This window comes from Agelaius phoeniceus, chromosome 6 (genome assembly GCF_051311805.1).
Source record: "Agelaius phoeniceus isolate bAgePho1 chromosome 6, bAgePho1.hap1, whole genome shotgun sequence".
NCBI classification, from domain to species: domain Eukaryota; kingdom Metazoa; phylum Chordata; class Aves; order Passeriformes; family Icteridae; genus Agelaius; species Agelaius phoeniceus.
Genome location: NC_135270.1, coordinates 7277483 through 7298074, shown reverse-complemented (window position 1 = coordinate 7298074; position 20592 = coordinate 7277483). Strand labels below are relative to the sequence as shown.

Below are 20592 nucleotides of genomic sequence, written 5' to 3'. Positions count from 1 at the left end.
TAAAGTAAAATGCCACATATGAGTTAATTACAGTTACTACTCCTGTTTGTGAGCCTTCACTATTTTGTTTTGCTCTTGCTGACTTGTGGGTCTAAGTTAAATAAGTTACTTAGATGAAGATCCAGAGTTTCTGAGCATAGTCTTTCTCCTACTGCTACAACTCTTTTACTCATTTTAAATTTCAAATCACATCCCAGGTTATATCACTCAATGGCTCACATGAGATTCTAGATAATAAATAAAGTAAATAAAGAAAAAAATCTCAGAATGGGTCCTGGGACTGTGCCTAAGAGCCAGAAGGTAAGCATACACCAGACTGATCCTTTCTTGTTTGTGCTGCTATATCTGCTGCAGATTTTTAGGGACAGTTTCCAGGCCCTGGCCAGAGATGCTGGCAGAGTAACCCCTCCACGGGTGCAATAAGAATCACTTAGCACAACACTTGTTTTGTCATGATGTAGTTTCCTAAGGTAGGATTTGCATTTTTCCATACTTCAACATGTTAACACGTGGTTAACACACAACCAGGTGTCTTCAGCAGGGATCTTGTTCTTGTTCACCTTTGAAGCTGCAATTTGCCATGAGTCTGAGGCTGTTTCTTACAGGCTGTTTGTGCTATGGCAGCCTGGAAACCTTGATGAAGAATAACAAAACTTTGTTCTGTAGATAACTACATCAAATGAGTGTTGACAGTGCAGCTATGAGAGAAGATGTATTTTTTCCTTATCCATTCAAGGATTCACACTCAGAATAAAGGAAAGTTTACATGATTCTCCATTTCCATGTCTGGTGGGTTTGCTAAACACCTTCTCTGTCCACAGTCCAAAAAGTCAAAGGCACATCACAAATTATTTCGAGTCTGTTTTTACAACTCCATTTGCTGTTGATGGCCAGTCTTCAGCTGTTCCTCATCCACCTACACATTTTTGTGTTTGAAATCCTTCCCTGCCCTACTTTCTGTTGCCTTTCCCCCCTCTCTTTTTTTAATTACTTTTCTTTCTTGGCTTTTTATCTACTTGCTTTTGCCATCTCGAGCTATCTTTCCAAGTTCAGAAAACAGAAAAACACAGAAAACTCTGCAAGAGATTTAACTTTCTCCTCACTACAACCAGCAGCTCCTTGGATCACCTGAGTAAAACCAAAATAAGTGTAACCCTTTCTGAAATTACTCTAGGGTGGAAATCATGGGGCAATTAGAAGCAGCAATTAGTTCAGGGCTGTGAAGAAGTAGCGTTCCTGATGACAAAGGAACAGCTCTCTGAGCTATCCCAGCAGGCAGGGTTGGCACAGGCAGTGGCACTGCATGAGCAAACTGGTGGCCAGCAGTCACAATGCACCTTGTCTGCACTCAAAGGCCTCACCCAGTCTGTCCCTGGGCTCAGCAGAACAAGCAGGAGTTTCTCTTCATCCACTTTTCATTCAATTCAGGCTACAAAAAATAAGTGAGCCCAATTCTCTGCTCTCCAAAGGCACGAAGGTAACTTATCACTGTGACGTGGAACATTATTTTCAGAACCTGGCTTCACCCGTCCCTCTCATCTGATCAAGGCCCACATAACTCTGTCCCAGTTCTTCCAGTACTGCTACCCATCCTTGAGAGCACAGTCACTGTGGGGATGGAGACCACAGGCAACAGAACAGTGCCCTGTTCTCTCTTGTGCATCTTCCTTTGGTGAGGAGGGCCCTCATCCCTGATTTCTTCAGGCTTCTGATCTGCCCCTGTCACACCAAGTCACAATGAGTATAATGCAACATCACCAAAAGGATAAACAGTACAATAACCACCAACGAACTGCAAACTTTTGAAACAATGATTATGTCTGAAGAAGAGATTGCTTCACAGGTGAAAGCATGAAATGGCTTCCTTTGAACAGAGCAAACATGAGAAATACATTAATAAGTCTGAACCTACAAAATCAGACAGCTCAAGAGAAAGTCTTTGGAGAAAACACCATTGAGGTGAGATGTTCTACTTATATGAAAGTATATTGTTAAACTGTTTAATAGAACATCAGGAAAAAATGTGAAGCCATCGTCATGAGCAATAACAACCTTGTAAAGTTTATTTAGTTACCCAGAGGGAGAAATGATCACCCTTGTTTTTGGGAGCCAGGCGTGATTGTGTGTCATCTTGAGGATAAATCATGCACCTTTTGTAAGAAAAGGGTAACTAAAACAGACATAGAAGGGAGAGCTAACCATGAATTAAAAAGTATCAGAACTTGGGGTATATTATGTAGTTACAAAGCATAAGAAAAAAGTAGCTTCTAACATTTTGATGTGGAAAACTAATAAATAGAAAAAAGAGGCAAAGTGGAGCATGAAATGAGCTGACATAAAAGGAAATAGCTACAAGTAATGTTACTGTTGGATACATGATAATGAAAATTCATTGATAAAGTGAAGAAACACTTATGACACAAATAATTAATGACTACCAATTAGTACTAAAAAAGCCCGTAGTCTAGATTGCTAGAAATGAGAAGAAATTTCATTTATATACAAATGTGCAGTTTTGTGTTTGGGAACAAATAGCACCACTATGTACTAGAACCTCAGTTTGACATGACAGAAGAGGAACCCAAAATATACTCTTCAAAATCACACTTTTTGTGAACTGCTGGCATGAGGCAGCTATGCCAAAACAAATATGAGCCCAAGTTGCCATTGAGAGATCTGATTTGAGTAGATATATGAAAATATTTTTTGCCATGTAAGATCTCAGGGGACTTTTACCTGGAATATTGTATAAAATTACAAATTTAATCTGAAAAATATGCAAAGATGAGCACCTGGAATAGATAAGAGTCTCTACACATGAGAAAACTTGCAGATCATGGTTCTTCTAGCCCTGTAAAATGAAAGCTGAAATGGGGTAAGATTGCTCCCTACAAATGTATCACTGCAGGAGTGGTTTGTTGGCTAAAAAGGCGAGTGCTGGCAGGGAAACAAAGGTGTGTATTGGAAAACGCATTCAGTCTGAAAGCTGAAGGACAATTAAAAGGAGGTTAGAGGCAGCAAAGCACAGCTGTGTAAAAGATCACACACGGTCATTTCACAAAGGGGCTTCTGTGAGCCCCTGCCTGGGGCAGCTGAGCACCACGAGCCCATCCAGCTCCCTTTAATCCTCTGCTCCTCACAGAGATACCTGGCTATTTTTTTTTCAGCCAGTCTGCTGAAAAAAATTGAGCAATAACTTTTGCATCTTCAATACCTCTGAAGGTTCTTTCAAGAAGTCTATTCTGTACAAAAGTTTTTCTTTATAAACTGTTTTATTTTAGTCATATGACCCAGAGAGCCCCTTTTTTTTAATGCATTAATGAGCCTGGCCTCATAGGATCAAGTTATAACTAAGTGTCCATCATTCGTCTGAAGGATCCCTTCCCCCTGCAGCACTCCTGATGGATGTCAGCTTTTCCTAGCAACTGTTTCTATCACCCCCACATTTATCAATATACTCAGTGTACTAAACTATAATTAAGTGTATTGATATGCCAAAAGGCAATGAAAAAGAAGATAGGAAATATCAAACATAAATATCATTCATATTAAACTGGCAGGGCTTGGCACAGTGGTCAGTACAGTTAAGAGGTGTTTTAATTAGTTTTTTCAAAAGAAGAAGAATGAAATGAAGTTTCATATTCAGATCTCGTGGTGGATATTTCTGCTGCTTGTAAGTGATGTGGCAAGGACGCAAAAGTAGAAATCATGTTTGTGTTTAGTCATGCAGGAAAAGATAACAATCAGCCAACAGGAAACTGGTAAAGTTCAACAAAAGAAATGCAAAGCCCTGCACTGGGGAGGAAAACCCCAATGCACCAGTACAGACTGGGGACGGAGTGGTGGAGAGCAGCTTTGTGGAAAGGCCCTGGGGATGCAGGTGGCCAGCACACTGACTGTAAGCTGTGTGGGTAAATCCCTGGGCAGGGGACAGCAAAGATACACTTTTCTCAGTAGTGTCCAGTGATAGGATAGCAGGCTACAAACAGAAATACAGAATTTCCACTTAAACAAAAGAAAACACTTTTTTTTATTATTGCAGAGGTCAAACACTGGCACAGGCTGCGCAGAGTGGGTGTAGAGTTTCTGTCCTTGGATGCTCAATGCCCAGCTGGACGCAGCTCTGATGAACCTGCTCCAGGCAGTCAGAGAGGGTGGCCTAGACAAGCTGCAGAGGTCCATTTCATTCTGATTCAGCAATTTTTACTGAATATACATCATAATCCTAACAGCTGTTCCCAAACCCCAAAGAACTAGCACATTATGATGCAAAGCATAGAAAAGGTAGCAGAATGCATTCGATTGCAAACAATGTATTTGTTACCCATCCTGTTTGTACACTGGTATCTAACAAGCAGTATATTCAGGGTAGACTTTAAAACCCACTCAGATCACTAAATAAATATCCTCAATCAGTTAATTCATTAGTAAAAGACAAAAGAGGCACTTGACAAAAAACTGTATCGACTCTTTGGAGAGTAAAATCACAAATTTTCTGTCATTAGATGTTTGCCCTGTTTTGGATCCAAAGATATCTTTAAATGCATCAACTAGCTTTAGTCCACAGCTAAAAATAAGTTCCTGCACTTTTCCTAAACTGGTTCAACTAGTTTTGGTCAGACCCTTATCTTTGAACCATAGTACCTCAAATTAGAAAACAAACAAGATTTAACTGTGTTGGTTACTGCCCATACTGAAGCAGGTTCTGAGTTTCTGTAGGACTGTTCCTTTCTCACTGCATCCTGTACAGCAGTAAGTTTGCAAATTCCAGCCTATATTACTGTGCAGCTTGGGGACAAGAGCTGTTAATGCTCATTGCATCACAAATACATCCTTTATAAACCCCTTCTTTCCATGTGGCTGTTAGCCCCTTCCAGTGTAAGCACAGATGAAATACTACAGGAGTCTAAGCTCGCCAAACAGAACCTGCCTGTGCCCTTTCTTCTGGCAGCACAGAAAGTGACATTTCTCTTGGCTAATCTTTTAATTAAATGGGTTGCATTTAGCAAGGAATTGAAGTGAGCATCCCTGTGGCCTTCACAAGTAGCTAGGCCGGGCTAAACACCTGCCTTGGTTTATGCAAAACACTTCATAGTGTGTCCACAGGTGACTGAAACAAAGAAACACGACTACAGTTTGCATAAAAGCAGCTCTGTTCCAGAGGTATACAGTGTATATATAGGCACTTAGTGTATATATTTGTAAAAAGTGAAGTTATGTGCAGAGAAACAAAGTTTCCATGTAAACACTGTGCCCTGTAGCATGGCTGTAAGAAAATAGAAGGGAGAGCTGCTGATACTTGGTGGCTTGTGTCTGGAGGATCATCCTCTCACACCTCTGTCAGTGTCCAAGGAAGGAGATTGGGGAACCTTGTCCAGGCAGGGGGTGCAAAATTAAATATTTCTATGAGCTGTCAATAAAGGACACAAAATTGTTACAATTGTTGGCCTTGCTTAAAATCGGAGAGATATAATGAAGCAGTCTGCAAAGCTCCAAAAAGTTCCTGTGAATTAACCAACTTGCTAGCATTGCATAGAGAAGTGGATCAATTTAAAGATACAATCCAAATCTCTTTTTTTCCCCCTGATAGTGAGCATTTAGGGGTTTGTCTCACTCTCCTGGGTAACAAACCAAGATTTTGCCTTGCAAGCACTTGCAGTTATTTTCCTATGGATTCCCACAACCTTGTGTCACGCTATCTCTGTGCTGAGTAATAGAGTTTCAAATAGGGTTGGGTTGGGTTTTTTTTAAATAATTTATTCAGTGTTCCCAGACTAGGCCACATTGGTGTTGATATCTTCTCTTTCCTGCAATGAAAAATTCACAATGCTACCTTGAATAACCAGTTTGGTAGGTTCTTTGAGAAGTAACCATATGTTACTACATTAAAATGCAAATGCATCATGATACAATGTCACTGTGACATTTTCCTGATGATAAATAATTTAGGAGAGATAAATTAATTGTGACTTTAAAAGAGTAATCTTGAAAAAATATCTGATTTGTTTTATTATTATTATTATTAATAATAATTTATACTGAGAGCATCAGTTAATCCACTGTCACTGCATTATAATTTGTTAATGAACTACAATGATCAGAGGACATGGTATTTATTAGAGACAAATTTTAAACCACCACCATTTTTAGCTGTTTCCAAAAACCAGACTGGACAAACGACACTGTTGTTCCCACACAGAAATATTGCTGGGATATTCCCCATGACTTTCGTTTGGTGTCACAGACACATTTTACTGAGGGACTTCTGTAAAATGTACCTAAATTAAACTGCTGTAGTAATCTGAGAAACTTTAATTTGCATATTCCAACTAGAGTTTTTTAAAAAAAAATTTTTTTCTTAAGAGTTCATGTGCACTGACTGCAATTCTGCGTCTGTGCTGCAATGGACTCATCTTTTCTTGGTAATCTAAAATGGAAAAACCTCATCCCACAGTCTGTAGAGCTGCCTACCACATGTGAGGGTTTCCATACAACGAAAAAGGAACTCTTGGTGTGTAGCAGGGTACAACGAAATGGTAAAATTTTTCATCAGGACTGTGGGAGATTCAGACTCCAATCTTTGTCTGCCTGAGTTAGTTTTCCTATGGCTGAATGACTGGATGATGTCCCAGCTTCAGTGAGCAGGTGTTTTCCAAGGAACAGTCTGTGAAAAACTGTCCACTAGACAGTTATGATGAGGAGTTCACAGTGATGTGATTCTAAATACTCCATCAAGAAGTACCTAGGTACCAGGAGTAACTACTCTGGAGTGGAAAAATCATGAGAATACATATCTAAAAATAAGTATAAAATAATCACTGGGCTGCTGTGGAGGATGTGAGCAGAGCTCCTGTTCTCATGGCCCTCAAATCATTCTGAAAAACCAACCTGCCCTTGCATAAGCCAAGACTGTGCTTACAACAATTCTCATATAATACCTTATTTGTACAGTAATCTGGATAGTACAGGTTGCACAAGTTTATATAGGGTGTTTCCTAATTTTAAATGCCTTTTTTTTTTTTTTTTTTTTTTTTTTTTTTTTGTTCAGCTGATGCATGTCCATCTATGCAATATTTAGTTGTGAAACCGATGGCATATGGTGGCAGGGCATGGCATCATGGCAGCACAGCACCAGGACATCACGTTGCACTGTTTGGTAACAAACAGTGAGGCAAGTGGAGCGCAGTGACTTTTGCACACAAATACGGCGCCTATCAATAGAATCTGATAATCTCAAAATTGAGCTCAGCGCTTTGGGGGTTGCAGCGGCAGTGCGGGGTTGGTGGCTGGGCTTGGTGTTCTCAAAGGCCTCTTCCAGCCTTGGTGGTTCCACTACTCCACGATTCCTTGATTCTCGGCCATTGGCATGGGGTCGTGCCGCCTTTGCCCCGCGGGCTCAGCCTGCCCCGAGTGCCGCGGCGCCGCTGCTGCGGCCCGGTGGCTCCCTGCTCTGAGGGCCGGGGTCGCTTTTCCCAGAGCCTCAGCCGGGGCTGGAGCTTTGGAGCCGGGTTTGGACCCGCGCTGGTTTGTGATGGCAGCGTTTGGGACAGGGACAAAAGCAGGGACAGCCAGAGACACTGCGGGGACACACGGGGACACTGCGGCCCCTCACGGAGCAGCCGCTCTGCCCCTCAGAGCCGCGGGCCGGGGGGGCGGTGCGTGTGTGTGTGTGCGTGTGAGGGGGGGTGTGTGCGACCTTCTGAGAGAGAGTGTGTGTGAGTGTGTTTGTGTGTAGGGGGGGTGTGTGTCTGTGTGTGCGTGACCCTCTGTGTGTGTGCACTGCGTGTCTGTCCCTCTGTATGTGTGTATGTGTGTGACCCTCTGTGTGTGTGAGTGAGAGTGTGTGAGGGTGTGTGTGACTCTCTGTGTGTGCACTGTGTCAGTGTGTCTGTGTGTGTGACCCTCTGTGCGTGCCTGTTTGTGTGTGTGTCTGTGTGGGTAACCCTCGGTGTGTGTCTGTCTGTGTGCGTGACCCACGGTGTGTGTCTGTGTGTCTGTCTGTGTGTATGACCCTGGGTGCGTGTGGGTGTGAGGGGGAGCGCGCGGCCCCCCCGGCGCGGCGCCGCTGGGGGCGGGGCCGCCGGGCGCTCGCCAATCCGCGCCCTCCCCGTCCCGCGAGCGGCGGCGCTAGTGGCCAATGGGCGCGCGGGGAGCGCGCGCGCAGCGGCCAACGGGAGCGGCCGTGCGGGGCCGCCGTGCGGGACCCTCGGGGCGGCGAGCGCCGGGCGGGCACAGCCGGGGCGGGCAGCGCCGGGGCCGCGCCGCCACCGCCCGCAGCAGGTACCGGTACCCGCACCCGTACCCCGCGCCCGGCCGCGCCGACCCCGCCCACCCCGCCCGCTGACCGGGAGGGGGGTCTTGGGGAAGGGGGCGGCTGCGCCTTTCCGGGAGGGTGGGATGGATAGATGGATGGATGGGGGGCGCCGGGGAGCGTCGTGGTGGCGGCCGGGCCGACGGAGCGCGGCGGCCGCGGTCGATGCTAAGGGAAGCGGGGAGCGTGGGCGAGGCCAAAAGCTCCCGCTCCGCCCGCCGCAGGGCCCAGGCCTGGGTACCACCATCCCCCCGGCGCTGGGCGGGCCTTCGGCGGCGCCCCGGCCCTGCCTGCCCGGCTCTCCCGCTGGCGGCGGCCGCAGCGCCCGGCGGCTCCTCTCGGGCACAGCCCGTGCCGCGGGGCCGGCGCGCGGAACGGGCTCGCAGGGAAGGCCACGAGTTCCTCGGGCTCTCAGAGCAGCAGGCGTGTGCGGGGAGAGCCGGGATGGGCCGTGCCCGCAGCCCCGGCCCCGCGGATCCCTGCTCCGGGAGCGCTCCATCGGGAACAGCCGAGCCCTTCCTCTGCCCGTGCCCTGGGGAGAGGCTCGCGGTCCTCCTTGGAGCGGGAGCCGCTGGCTCCTTCAAAGCACTTCCCTGAGTGAAGTTTAAAGTGTGGCAGATTGCAGGGATACAGCGAGCTTGTAATCGAAACCAGCTTGATTCCCATGAAAATAGAAACCTTTAATTTCATTTAACCTACTTCAAGGCTTTAGCAACTGGAGCTTTTTTATTTTTTTAATATTTTAATAACTTTTTCGGTAATAATTAAGAAGTGGAGCATGTAGGAGTTTTACTATCTGTGACATCCATCTGTACTGGAGCAGGCTAGAATTTCTTGATCCGCAATTTGTGTATCATGTCTGTGCTTCTTAAATGAGATAGCACTATTTCAGCAATTTGGAAATTATATACTAGGTATACAGTAGACTTCTAGGACCTTCACCCTTCAGCTTCTCTACCCTGTTTTTCACCCTCCACTCATATATTGGTGCCTTAAAATTCAGCCATTTCCCCACCAAAAACCTATAGATGGATAAGAAAGATTAATTTTGTGGGTTATGTTTTTATGTTTTTTTTTTACCTCTACCTGTTGCAGAGCTATAAAGTAATGACAAATCTAGATCTCTAAATTTTTTACTGCAAGTACTTGGTCTTTATTGCTGGACTGTAGGTATAGTGAAGCTTTACTAGACACAATTTTAACAATGAAAGCACGTTGGGGGAGTTGTTCTAAATTAAATGTGGTTGTAGGTTTTGGACAGGATAAATGTTTTTTTCTTATAGTTCCAGAATAACCCAGCCTGTCCACATCTTAGTTGTCTATAGCAGCTGATAGAATTGTCGATAGAATTTAACATCAAAGCAAAACTGTAACCATCCATACCACCTCTTAGCTCCTGAAAGGTCAAACTGAATCTCCTTCTGGCTGCTACAAAGTGAAGAGTTCACTGTCATCTTCCTGTTTCTGAGTTCTAGCTTTTGGAGGAGCTCCCAGTTCCCCACAAGAGTTATTGTTTCCGGTGCTAGGAAGGGGATGCACAACAAACTAAAACAGTTATACAGCCATTTGGAAGGTTTAAGTGAGTGCCTGAGTGAAGAAAGTCCTGGATGTTGTTGAAGACATGAATTGTTGACTTCAGGCTTGGTTGGCTTCTTCAGCCGGAAGTTGTGTCTGTTTGGTTTTTGTCACAAGATATTCAGTGTTTGAGGATGTTCTGTGTAGTTTGCTTTTTACTTGTCTGCAGGAAGCAGAGCTGCTGAGTGGCAAGCTAAAAATTCTGTGAAGGAGCCAATATCAGCAAGAATTGTGCTTGGCTAGTTTGGTGGGTGTTGTGGAGCACTTGCATTATGCAAACATTCGGTGCCTGGCCATGGTTGGTACCATCGTGCATGTCCATGGTGTTTCTCCCTGTTGCTGATTCCAAGCCTTGCAGTAATAAATCTGTTTAGCCTTGACACTTGCACAGTTTGGAAGCTGCAAACTGTACTAACAAATCCTGTCTTATCAGAATAAACTAGCTATTCCCTTTTTTTATTTTTTTTTTCCTTCTGAGTGTTTTGTAGTGAGCACTTTTTCTGTTGAGCTCTCTCCAGCAGTGGGGACCCCAGGGATGTACCTGTCACTTTGTGCCCTCACTGTGGTGACAAAGGCCATGCTTTTAGCAGATGTTGGTGTTAGTATCTGTGTGTGCACAGGACCTCACACCTTTCTGTGCCATTGTTCGGCCTGATGTTTGTAAATTTGTAGATCTTCTTGTGCAAGAGGCTTAATTGATAGAACAGGACATCCATTAGCATAAATAGGAGTTAAGATTGGAGCTCTTGGCACTACACAGGATCAGTATCTGCCATCCTGAACAGGAGGAGGAGGAGGGAGGCTGCCAGTATCCTGTTTGGAAGACAGGTAAGCAATCTCTTGGTACAACTTGCTTTGAGTGTCTGCTTAAGTCACTTTTAAAGATAAGAAAATTGTGGAAATGGGCTTTTATTTTTTTGCTGTTGTTTGTTCCACATGTATTGGAAGAAAGGAAAGGTAAACTAGTGTGGTTTTTTTCTTTAGAAGGTGATTATGTTTCAAATATGACTTGGTAGAGCACTTGTCAGATAAATTAATAATTTTTAGGTTTCAAAAGAGTCATTGTGAATTTCTGTAGGAACATAATAGAAGAGAAAATACCATTTAGCTGTGAGAGATTTGTGAAAGTATGGGAGGAATCTGGGAGTGTTAATTCCTAGGACTTTAAATTCATCGTGTAACGTCTATTGTAAAACATGATTCAGGCCTTCTGTGTTTAAAATTTAAATTTAAAAAAAATTAAATTTAAATTTAAAACATGAGAAGAATAAGAGCTGGGCTTTTTGTTCTTGATTAAGTATTCCAATTGTAATTGCTTTGTGAATAATAAGTTTGAACAGAACATAATTTCAGGTGCAGGTTTTGGGTAGTTATCCTTGTCTTGTCTGATCAATATATAAAAAGGTGGATCTGGGTTTTAATTACCAAGATTAAGGAGTTAACCCTGAAAGTTAAAGTAGAGACTGAAAGTCTCTTTTCACTGAAACTTGACAAACTGATGAGCACTTGAATGTTGTGTGTTCCCCCACCCCCTTCTATTTACTTGATTTTTGGCTTTCCCCTCCCAGCAAAATGACAGTATCACAGTAGTAACTGCAGCAATATTCCTGCTGCTGCTAAAGCTTTCCCTAGTGATAACGAGGACTGGATATCAGCAGGTTCCTCTGAAGGCTGAAGTGATGCCTTTGACCTGTTTTCCTAATGCAGTGAGTAAAAACTGAGTGATGGAGAGTCAGCTGTGAATGCTGCTCTGCCCATTGTGTTGTAGATGTGTCCTTCAGATAGGTTCTGTTCTCCTTTAGGGGTTAACTGAAGAGTAATGATATATGTAAAGTCAGAGCCATGATTTATGCGACTATCCTGATAAACAGTGAGGCTTTATCTTGTAATCCTTTTCATAACCAAAAGTGCAAATGAGATTCTAATGCAGATTTCCAATTAAATTAGATAAAATGATCTGGAACTCAGCTTCTGTTCACCAAAACTTGAATTTGCCTGTCTCTTGATTTCTTATAATTTGTTTAAAATTCTCCCTGCATGTGTGTTAAACATGTTTTCACATTAACTGGTGATGGAGTACAGTTAATGTTCTTATGTGGGGTATGCTTTCCTGGAATAGCTTAATTTCTGACCTGATCTGTGCCTTCTGTGCAATTTTGAGAAATGAGTTTAACTATGCCAAAAGAGACTTTTTTTTTTCCTCTTCACTGTGCACTTCATGACTAGGCTCAAGCAGTAAACAATTTAGAAAAATATCAACTTACAACCTAATTATAAAGGGATTGTAAAAACCTCCTACTTTGTTCCAATTAATTTTTGGAGGAGGGACTGTCTGTAAAAGAAACATATTTACAGCAAAGCAAGGGACTTCCCTAGTATGTACTTTGTGAACAGATTACTTAATAAGAAGTAATTACAAATTCATCTGATACAGAATCCCTCTGAGTAGAGGCACAAGTAAGTGGAAATTTGTAGTAAAATCAGAACTTTGGGTGAAGGAAGGTGTGTGAACACATGCTTAAGAAATATCTGTGTAACCACAGGCATTGAATACCTCTGGCAGAGTTCTGCTGAGATCAACTCAACAGTGGCCCACATTGAAATCAGGTTCTGCTCCATAAGAGTAAAGGATTAAAAGTGGTTAAATATTCCATGACTGTGAGCACAGCCCTCACTTCAGAGTATCTTATTTCACACGGGTGTCTTTGGTGAAGTAGTTGAGTTGGGCTGAATTCTGCTAGTAACTTATTGGGTGGCCATGGGTCAGTTGGTCCCAATTCACCATCTTCCCAAAGCAATTGAGTGAATACTGTACTTGGGTTTTGTCATTGTCATCTAAAAGAAAGTGACAGAACCACTTCTGTGTCTGGTATCAATTTGAATTTTGATATTAATGTGCTGTAGTGCTGTTAAAGAGATCATATGCAGTATTACCTAAGTCTCACCTAATTCAATTTAATAAGGAGTGTAGCTTGAGGAACACACACTCTAGGGCATGCTTTCAGTATCTAGCATATTTCAGTAGTTAAGAATAGTGAGGAGAACTGTTTGAAAAGCAAGTCTACTTTATTTTTGTACACAGAGCTATACACTCAGCTATGTAAACTTTGACCTAACTAGATTGGTTACTCAAACTGGTATTGTGTTTCATTAGATAAATGATTTAAAGAGGACAAATCTTTTCATTGGTAGTTGGGAAGTTTCTTTCTAGTCTTCGATCCTGAAGATGTTCAACTAGTTTGAAATGCCTTGTTATTTTTCAGAAATTCTCTTAAATCCCTGAGTGTCAGTCACAAGTTTGCCATAGTCTTTGCCATAAGAGTTTTGGGACTTCTGGTGGCATTTATCCATGCTGCAGTTTTGGGCCTGGTTCTTCAGATTGATTTAGTTTTGTTGTATTTCACATGTAGAGAACACAGTATTAACCTGAATCCATCCCTACTATTGTGTGGAAAGTGTGTAGTGAGACACTTGAGCTCTGGCATATTACCAGAGCTAAGCCAAAAACTGGCTAGTTGATGTTGGATTAGTGGGCCTATTTTGATAATTCTTCAAAACTTAGTTGTTCTAATTAGCTTTCAAGCCTGCCAGTATGTTTTCCAGCTCCTAGAGGTGTGTTACATTTTCTTGGTCCCTGGCTTACAGCTAGTAAAGAAAATGAACTTGCAGAGAGAGTAGATAAGAATGCTGGTGAAATCTAAAACATGAATAAATCTGTCTTTCTGCTAGCTGAGGAAAGAATCCCAAATCTTCCACATGATTGGGAAGTTTGGAATAGGTAGGCTTTAAGGTTAACTTGCACCCAAAGCAGTTTACAGTCTCTACTCATCTTTTAAAGCAGTATCTTTTCACAGATAAGGTTTCCCAATGGCTATAACCTTGGACCACAAAGACAAACAGACCGTATCCTTTGGAGATATGCTGGCTAGGTATTGGCCACATAGGGTAGGTCATTGGCCCTTGTGGTGCTTGAAAATGTGGGCATTCTGCTGATAGCATTCATTGATTTGCTTTTGTGGAAACAAGGCACAGATGAACTGAGACACGATGATATGATATAATATGACATGACCCAGACTTGTCTTTCTGGCAGTAACCTTGTTTGGATGAGTTAAATATTACTTCCTTTGTTGCCCGAGTCTCTCCAATCTCTCCAGTTCCCAGAGTTTTATTTTTTCTGGCTTGTGATGGTGTCCTTGCAATGTGGCAATTGGAGCTCTGTATGAGGGACTTCTGTAATGATTTTTGTCTGGTGTGGATGCAGTGGGGAGTGTGTGTGGTATTTAAACACACTTGATGCACTCAGATTTGATGTCTGGACAAATTTCATCTTCTGAATATGCCTAAACAAAATACTTCTACCACCTTACTTTTTCTGCCTTTTACTCCTACTGGTGCTGGGTTCAAGCTGTCGGAAGGAAGGGGCAAATTGATTTGTTGGGCTGTGTTTTTGCAGAACTTTGTGTTTTGTTGCTGATGTTTGAGAGGTTGGGAAGTGCACATTTTCCATTTCCTGTGAGCAATAATCTTAATAGGATTGAATTTGGAGGGAGCATGCTGTTGACCTGGTGTCTGGTAATATCTGCCAGTGATATACCAGAAGACAGAGCATTTAATCTCTAACAAGGACACACATGCACACTCTCTAGCTGCTGGATTTAGCATTTAAACATTTAGTGGAACTGCAGCAGGCTTTCCTGGCACTTGGAAAGCACATCTTTAAGCATCTTGATCTGTGTTTGGACAAATCTGGGAACTGATCATTTTCCTGTTAAAAACAGAATTGTCCTTGTTTTGAGAGTCAGAGCCTTCTGAAGCTGTGAGTTAAATATTGCTGCAGTAGCTCTGGAGGCAAACAGAGCTGCTGTTGTTTGCTCCATAAAAGCACTTGCTCAGCCTTGGACATCAGAACTTTTTGCAAGATGGGGAATGTTGGCTAGGATCCTGGTTGGTTTGCTGGTAGTTTTTCTTTTTTTTCCTGAAGTGCTTATGAACTCTTCACTTATCAGAGGACAGCATCCTTCACACAAGCATATCTACGAAGTGTCATTGGGGGCTTAGCCCTGAACCTGTGAATTCAGAAGGATCCCAGCAGCAGCTGCTCTGTAGCAGCTTCAAGTAAGATTCCTCTAGCAAAGGCTGTTTATACCTCTGGGTAATGTGGGGATTTTGAGCATTTCTGTTCTAGAGTGAGAATTCTTTACAGAACTCTTATTAAGCCTTTCAACTGTCAAATTTCTTTATTCTAGACTGTTATTGCTTATTAGCTCAAAAAGGTGTTTATAATACAAGGTTTTAGATATCCCACAGTGTGGATTAGACAATTTTGTGTTTGGTAGGAATTCTCTGTGTGTGTTCGAAGAGGTAGGTGTTAACAGATGATTTAATAACTGGTGGCAATATGTATTGCTGGTTAACAGCTATTGTAAACATACAAGATGTACTCTAAACCAGATAGATAAAGTGATTGCTGACACTTAACAACCTTAACATGTTAAATTTGGTTTTGCTGTGGTATCTTGCACGGTAGTTTTTGGTTTTTTTTTTTTGCACTTGAACCAGCTTCCTATGTGTTAGAGACTAAACTAAATTTCTGATAGGAACTACATTCCTACTATTCCTTATTTCTTGACAGTTTTATTTAAAAACAGAATTATAAAATAGTTCTTCCAACCCTATCAATTCTGTGATTCTTCAGTAATTTGCTGCTGCAAAGAACTTTAAAAAGTAATATATTATACCTTCTGAGTTTGAGATGAGGAGTTGCCAGCAGTGCTGTGCTAACTGGCATGTGGACATGCATTCTCCGAGAAGGCAGGGAAAGGTAGGTGGAGAATGGGAACATTCTTTCCTTTCCCTGTGCTTGAGATAACCTTTCTTTCTAACATAGCAAAGCATAGGCTGCTGGATTCAGACTTTGATCATTCACACCTAGATTCCATGCATGGTTTTTACCCTTTAAATCCAAATTGGTGCTTTTAGGCAGTTCCCTTACAGTCCCTGTGTTTGTTGCTGTAATGTCGACAGCAATGTGTACTTCTGAAAAAGTCACCAATTATGTTTTCTAGCTGGAATCTTCCAGAGTAATGGAAGTAGAAGACAATCTCAGTGTGGGAAGTTGCTATGAATAAGGTCTACCAAAGTCTGGTTGCTGGAGAACAGGGTAAAGAGACATGGGATTGAGAGTTTCTTAAAGAAAATATTTCTCAATCAAAAAAACCACAAAAACAAACAAACAAACAATAAAAACATTAGCCTGCAAACATATAAGTGTTACTGTCTCCCAAGTGTGAATTGTGAGTATTTGTGGATAGTCCTGATTTTTAATTGAACCTATTTCATCATTATGGTTCATCATAGCTCTGGATGTTGATGTTTTGTAGGTCTGGTATTCTGATTTCAGCCTCTTACACAAAGGAATAAGATCAGAAATGACTGAGGCAGGAAACTTTGATCTATTTTGTGCCAGTTTTCTTTACATCACCTGAGCCTAAATATTGTCAGATTTTGCAGTGACTTAAAAAGATGGACTACAGTAACACAGATATTTCCACTGGCAGCATAACTTTTCATTGCTTTCATAGCTTTCAGAAACAGATGTTGGACCATAGCCATGTACTGGGTATTGTCCAAGGTTCTGTGTAGATGTAGCCAAAGACTCCGCCCATGTAAGCAGGTTTGCAGGCTGAGGTTCTGGCATTGTGTCAGAGGCAGGATTAAACCTTTCTTTGAGGAAGGACAGGTGAATGGATAGTATTAGATACTCTCATAGGGTCTCAAAGTGTAAAAAATAGAAGTTATGGCTAGTTAGGTAAATTAGTAAGAAGGGTGTGTAGGAACCATGACAAAACTGATTCTTAGTGACAAAATTGCTGCAGTAATGATTGCATGAGTTTTTGCCTCCCTCTTTGAGGGAACTGAAATCCTGTCCTATATATGGGAGCAATCATGCAGATCTTTAGGAGGAAGTGAATGGTGTACACAAAGACCAGGAAAGCAAAAGTTATGGGGAAGACATACCTGAAGAGCATTAACTGTGACTTTGAGCCATTGTAGAGACAACAGGCCTGTACCTTAACTGAACAGGGAAAAATGACTCATAAGCATGCTGTGTCTTGCACTCCATGCTTTATGGCAGGAGCTATGCTTTCAGATTTGCATTAGAGTCTCTTAATTGTGTGGTGGAAGTGTTTTAATGTAAATAGCTTTCTCTCTTGACCTTCAAAGAAACAATTCCAGGTGATATACTGTGGTCAGTGGAAATAGTAGTGCTTGTTCTGCTCTAAACTTGCTGCTGTATCCTACTATCTGTTGTTAGATGCTTCACTTCTCAAAGAAGGGAGTCAAAAGAAGGATTTGGAGTATCTGACATATCACTTGGTACCCAGACTTGTGAAACCAGGACTTGTGTAGGTAGTAACTCATTTCTAGCAAGTAATCATTTGGAACTTGTTCAGAGACTGTTGTGATATGAGCACATGAAAAACAGAGAACAATTGCTTTGATCTGGTGGGTACCTGTCAAATAGGGTTCCAAAAATATTTATTTACTTTTCAGGAAAAAATGACAAATTAGCTGTTCACTCCTAACATACATTCTGTGCATTCCCTGGTAAGTCCCTGCTTGCAGTATCTTGCTGCCTTGAAAGAACTGAGTTCAGTTCTTTGCACCTTTATTCCTGGGTGGCAGGTGAAGAAAAGTTCTCACCCTGTTAAGGTATTCAGTGTTGTAATCCTTATTTGCCTAAGAAGCATTCCATCTGTGTTTAAAGATTCTCAGTTCTGTGGTTTGTTTCTTTTTTAGTTCCATGGTTTTATGGACTCTATCCCTGAGATGAGCTCAGTTGGTCAGAGCATGATGCTGATAACACCAAGGCTGTGGGGTCAATTCCCTCATGGGCCATTCACTTGAGAGCTGGATGATTCTTGTGGGTCCCTTCCAGCTCAGAACATTCTGTTACTCTCTGTGGTCCCTTTCTGGGAGTGTTTTGGTTGTAGCAGTTTGCATGGAACTGCTGTAGAGGACTATAATTAGACATTCACTACATCAGCTCAGGATTTTGATGAGTCTAATCAGAAAGATTGGTAAAATGTGGAAGTGTATCCATAATGCTACCATCTTATCTAGTGAAAGTAAACTGGTTAAGGGTCACAGTAAAGATGTTGCTATAGCTGACTTCAAAGAATGGCAGCTCTGGATGATGTGCTGTGATTGAGTCCTTGGGATCCTGAAGGCCATGTTCTCACTTTATTGTGAGACATACCATATTTGTCCTCAAAAGGAGTTTCAGTTTCTCTTAGGAAGAATGACATCATTTCCAAGAGGCTGATAAAGGGAGGGGAAAAGAATCATGATTCTCAAGGTTAACTTACTAAGTAAAGCAAAACCTAAAGCACTTTCTAGCTTTGTGCTGAATTTGAATCATAATCCCTTACCCTTCATTTTATTAGGAGGTGTGTTTGTGGTTACATCTTAGTTTGTTGAGAATTCTAATAACTATATTGTTTGGTTTTTTCCTCCCAAATGACTTAATGGATGAAGCAGTTGGAAAACTCTTATCTGTGGATCTGTATGGTTTTTTGTAATCAGTGTAAAACTATCAAATCCCATTCCAAACAACTAACTCAAACTTCTCTCTGGTTTAATTGGTAGGGAGGCTCATCCTAATAGTGACAGGGGGCTCTGCTGGCACTGTCAAAATTCCAGCAATTGGGATGCTTGGCTCCCTGTCTTCTGTCAGTGGGTTTGAAGAATCCATTTGTGATTACATTTTAATGATGCAACCTCTAGTTCACATGGTGCAGCCCCTTGGAGTGGTAAAGGACTGTGCACACAGAGGCAAAAGTAGACTGAAGTTGGGCTATTTCCTGGCTGAGTGGATGTCTCAGTCTTTAAAACAGGAGCCATTTACATGACCTGGAATGACTGTAGTGACCCTGTAGAAATCTTTCAGAATGTTGTGAGAAAAGGCAACTTCAAGTACTGGTTATAGGTAAAAAAATCTGTTAAGCATTTCTTTCAGGTATAAACAGCACAGATATGATTATTCAATCTTCTGCAAATCTGGACTCTGTAAGTTCTTTAACATACTTTTTGATTTTATCTTTTGTGAAGGTCACAATGGTTTCCATTCCTGAATACTATGAAGGAAAAAACATCCTCCTGACAGGAGCTACAGGCTTTGTGGGAAAAGTGCTTTTGGAAAAACTGCTCAGATCCTGTCCTAAAGTGAAGGCAGTGTATGTACTGGTAAGAAAAAAAGCAAAGCAGACAGCTGAAGCACGAATAGAAGAAATTACCAGCTCTAAGGTATGTGTCATATGCTCACAAAGTTCATTTTTGTCCTTCATTATGATGCTCTCATTTCATTTTAAGAACAACTTCAGTCTGTCTAAAGCAAAATGTTATTGTTTTTTTGTTTGTTTTTTGTTTTTTTTTGTTTTTGTTGTTTTGTTGTTGTTGTTGTTGTTGTTGTTGTTGTTGTTGTTGTTGTTGTTGTTCTAACAGAAATACAAAATCTAAGACCTGGCAGTGCTTCTATAGCTGCTTCAAGATGTTGGTCTCTAACAAAGCCAGTAGTTGAAAATTATCCTGTATTTAATTCAGGAGGAGGATTTCAGCTGTAATGCAGAAATGAGAAGTAAAAATATGTGTCAGAGCTTGTTAAGAGAATATAAAATCAAGTACAAGAGGTAGTGGACTGGGAGTTGTAAGACAGATTGAGACTCTTAAAGATTTCAAGCAAGTCACTTTTTCACCTTGTGCCTTCTCTTTTTTTCTGAAATGTGCTACTGGATCTAGCAGTAAATAAGAATGTGTCATCTCAACAGGAACTCACATTTGTAAGTGGAACAGAAATGTTTGGCTTAGCAGATTGGTCAGCCTGTGACAGCTAGAAAGGCACTGAAGGTCTGTGCTGTGGAATTATCCAAGTGACCCTCTAAACAATTTTCTGTGCAAGCTGGGTCAAATACTTTGCTCCTGAAGAGACTCATTACCTTGATATTTTGGTGAGCTAGGCTGACCGTTCTTACTAAGTGTAGAATTATCCATCTCTGTTGCCCATCTTTCTCTTCAGAGAGTATCCTGTTCATGATGGGAAGGATGAGCAGGATGAGGAGAGATTTCTAGCATGAATTTTGCTAAAGCAGAGTTTGTTCATTTCTATCTAGGCCTTTCTCTTATGAAACACAGGTGTCAGCAGTTTAATTTTTTCATTGAGATACAATGTAGTCTGTAGAAATTGTGTCCTTAGAAGGTGCTAAAGGGGAATCAATAAGGAGCTATGAATACACTTAGGGATAAGTTGTTTAAAGTACAGCAGTGGATTTCCACAACTCTGACTAGCTGAGTTTATAGCAGATATGAGGATGGCTGTTCCCTAGTTAATTATTTTCTGTAACCAGTCAAAAAACTGTATCTCATTGCTCAAAAAGCATCTTCCTGTGGTCTTGTGCAATGCCATAAAACAGAATGAGTTACAGTGGGGTTCTATCTTAAAATTCAGTTGCATGTTCTCTCTACATAAAACCTTCAGTTTGTCACTGCCCTGAAACAAAGAAAAAATCTCCGGGCTAAGCTCTGAGATGCAAAAGGAAACATTTCTCAATCCACTTTTTGTGTACACTATTATCCAAAGAAAGGTGGGGAGTATTTGGGCAGAGACAGAAGTAGCACTAGTGTGGACTGACTTAAACTTTGGTAAA

At 41.7% G+C, this 20592-nt stretch overlaps 1 protein-coding gene across 3 annotated transcripts in view; it reads left to right on the top strand.

Annotated features, from left to right (window-relative positions):
• Positions 1 to 8137: 8137 nt before the first annotated feature.
• Positions 8138 to 20592, top strand: part of FAR1 (fatty acyl-CoA reductase 1) — a 34428-nt gene continuing 21973 nt past the window's right edge. The window contains exons 1-3 of one of the 3 annotated variants that reach the window (XM_077179563.1): positions 8154 to 8280; positions 10559 to 10714; positions 19001 to 19195. In XM_077179563.1, coding sequence (XP_077035678.1) covers positions 19007 to 19195 — 189 coding nt within the window. In that variant the 5' untranslated portion in view covers positions 8154 to 8280; positions 10559 to 10714; positions 19001 to 19006. Of the gene's footprint in view, positions 8281 to 10558; positions 10715 to 14980; positions 15005 to 19000; positions 19196 to 20592 lie in introns of those variants that run through there. The other 2 variants (XM_054635012.2, XM_077179564.1) reach the window with 2 other exon arrangements.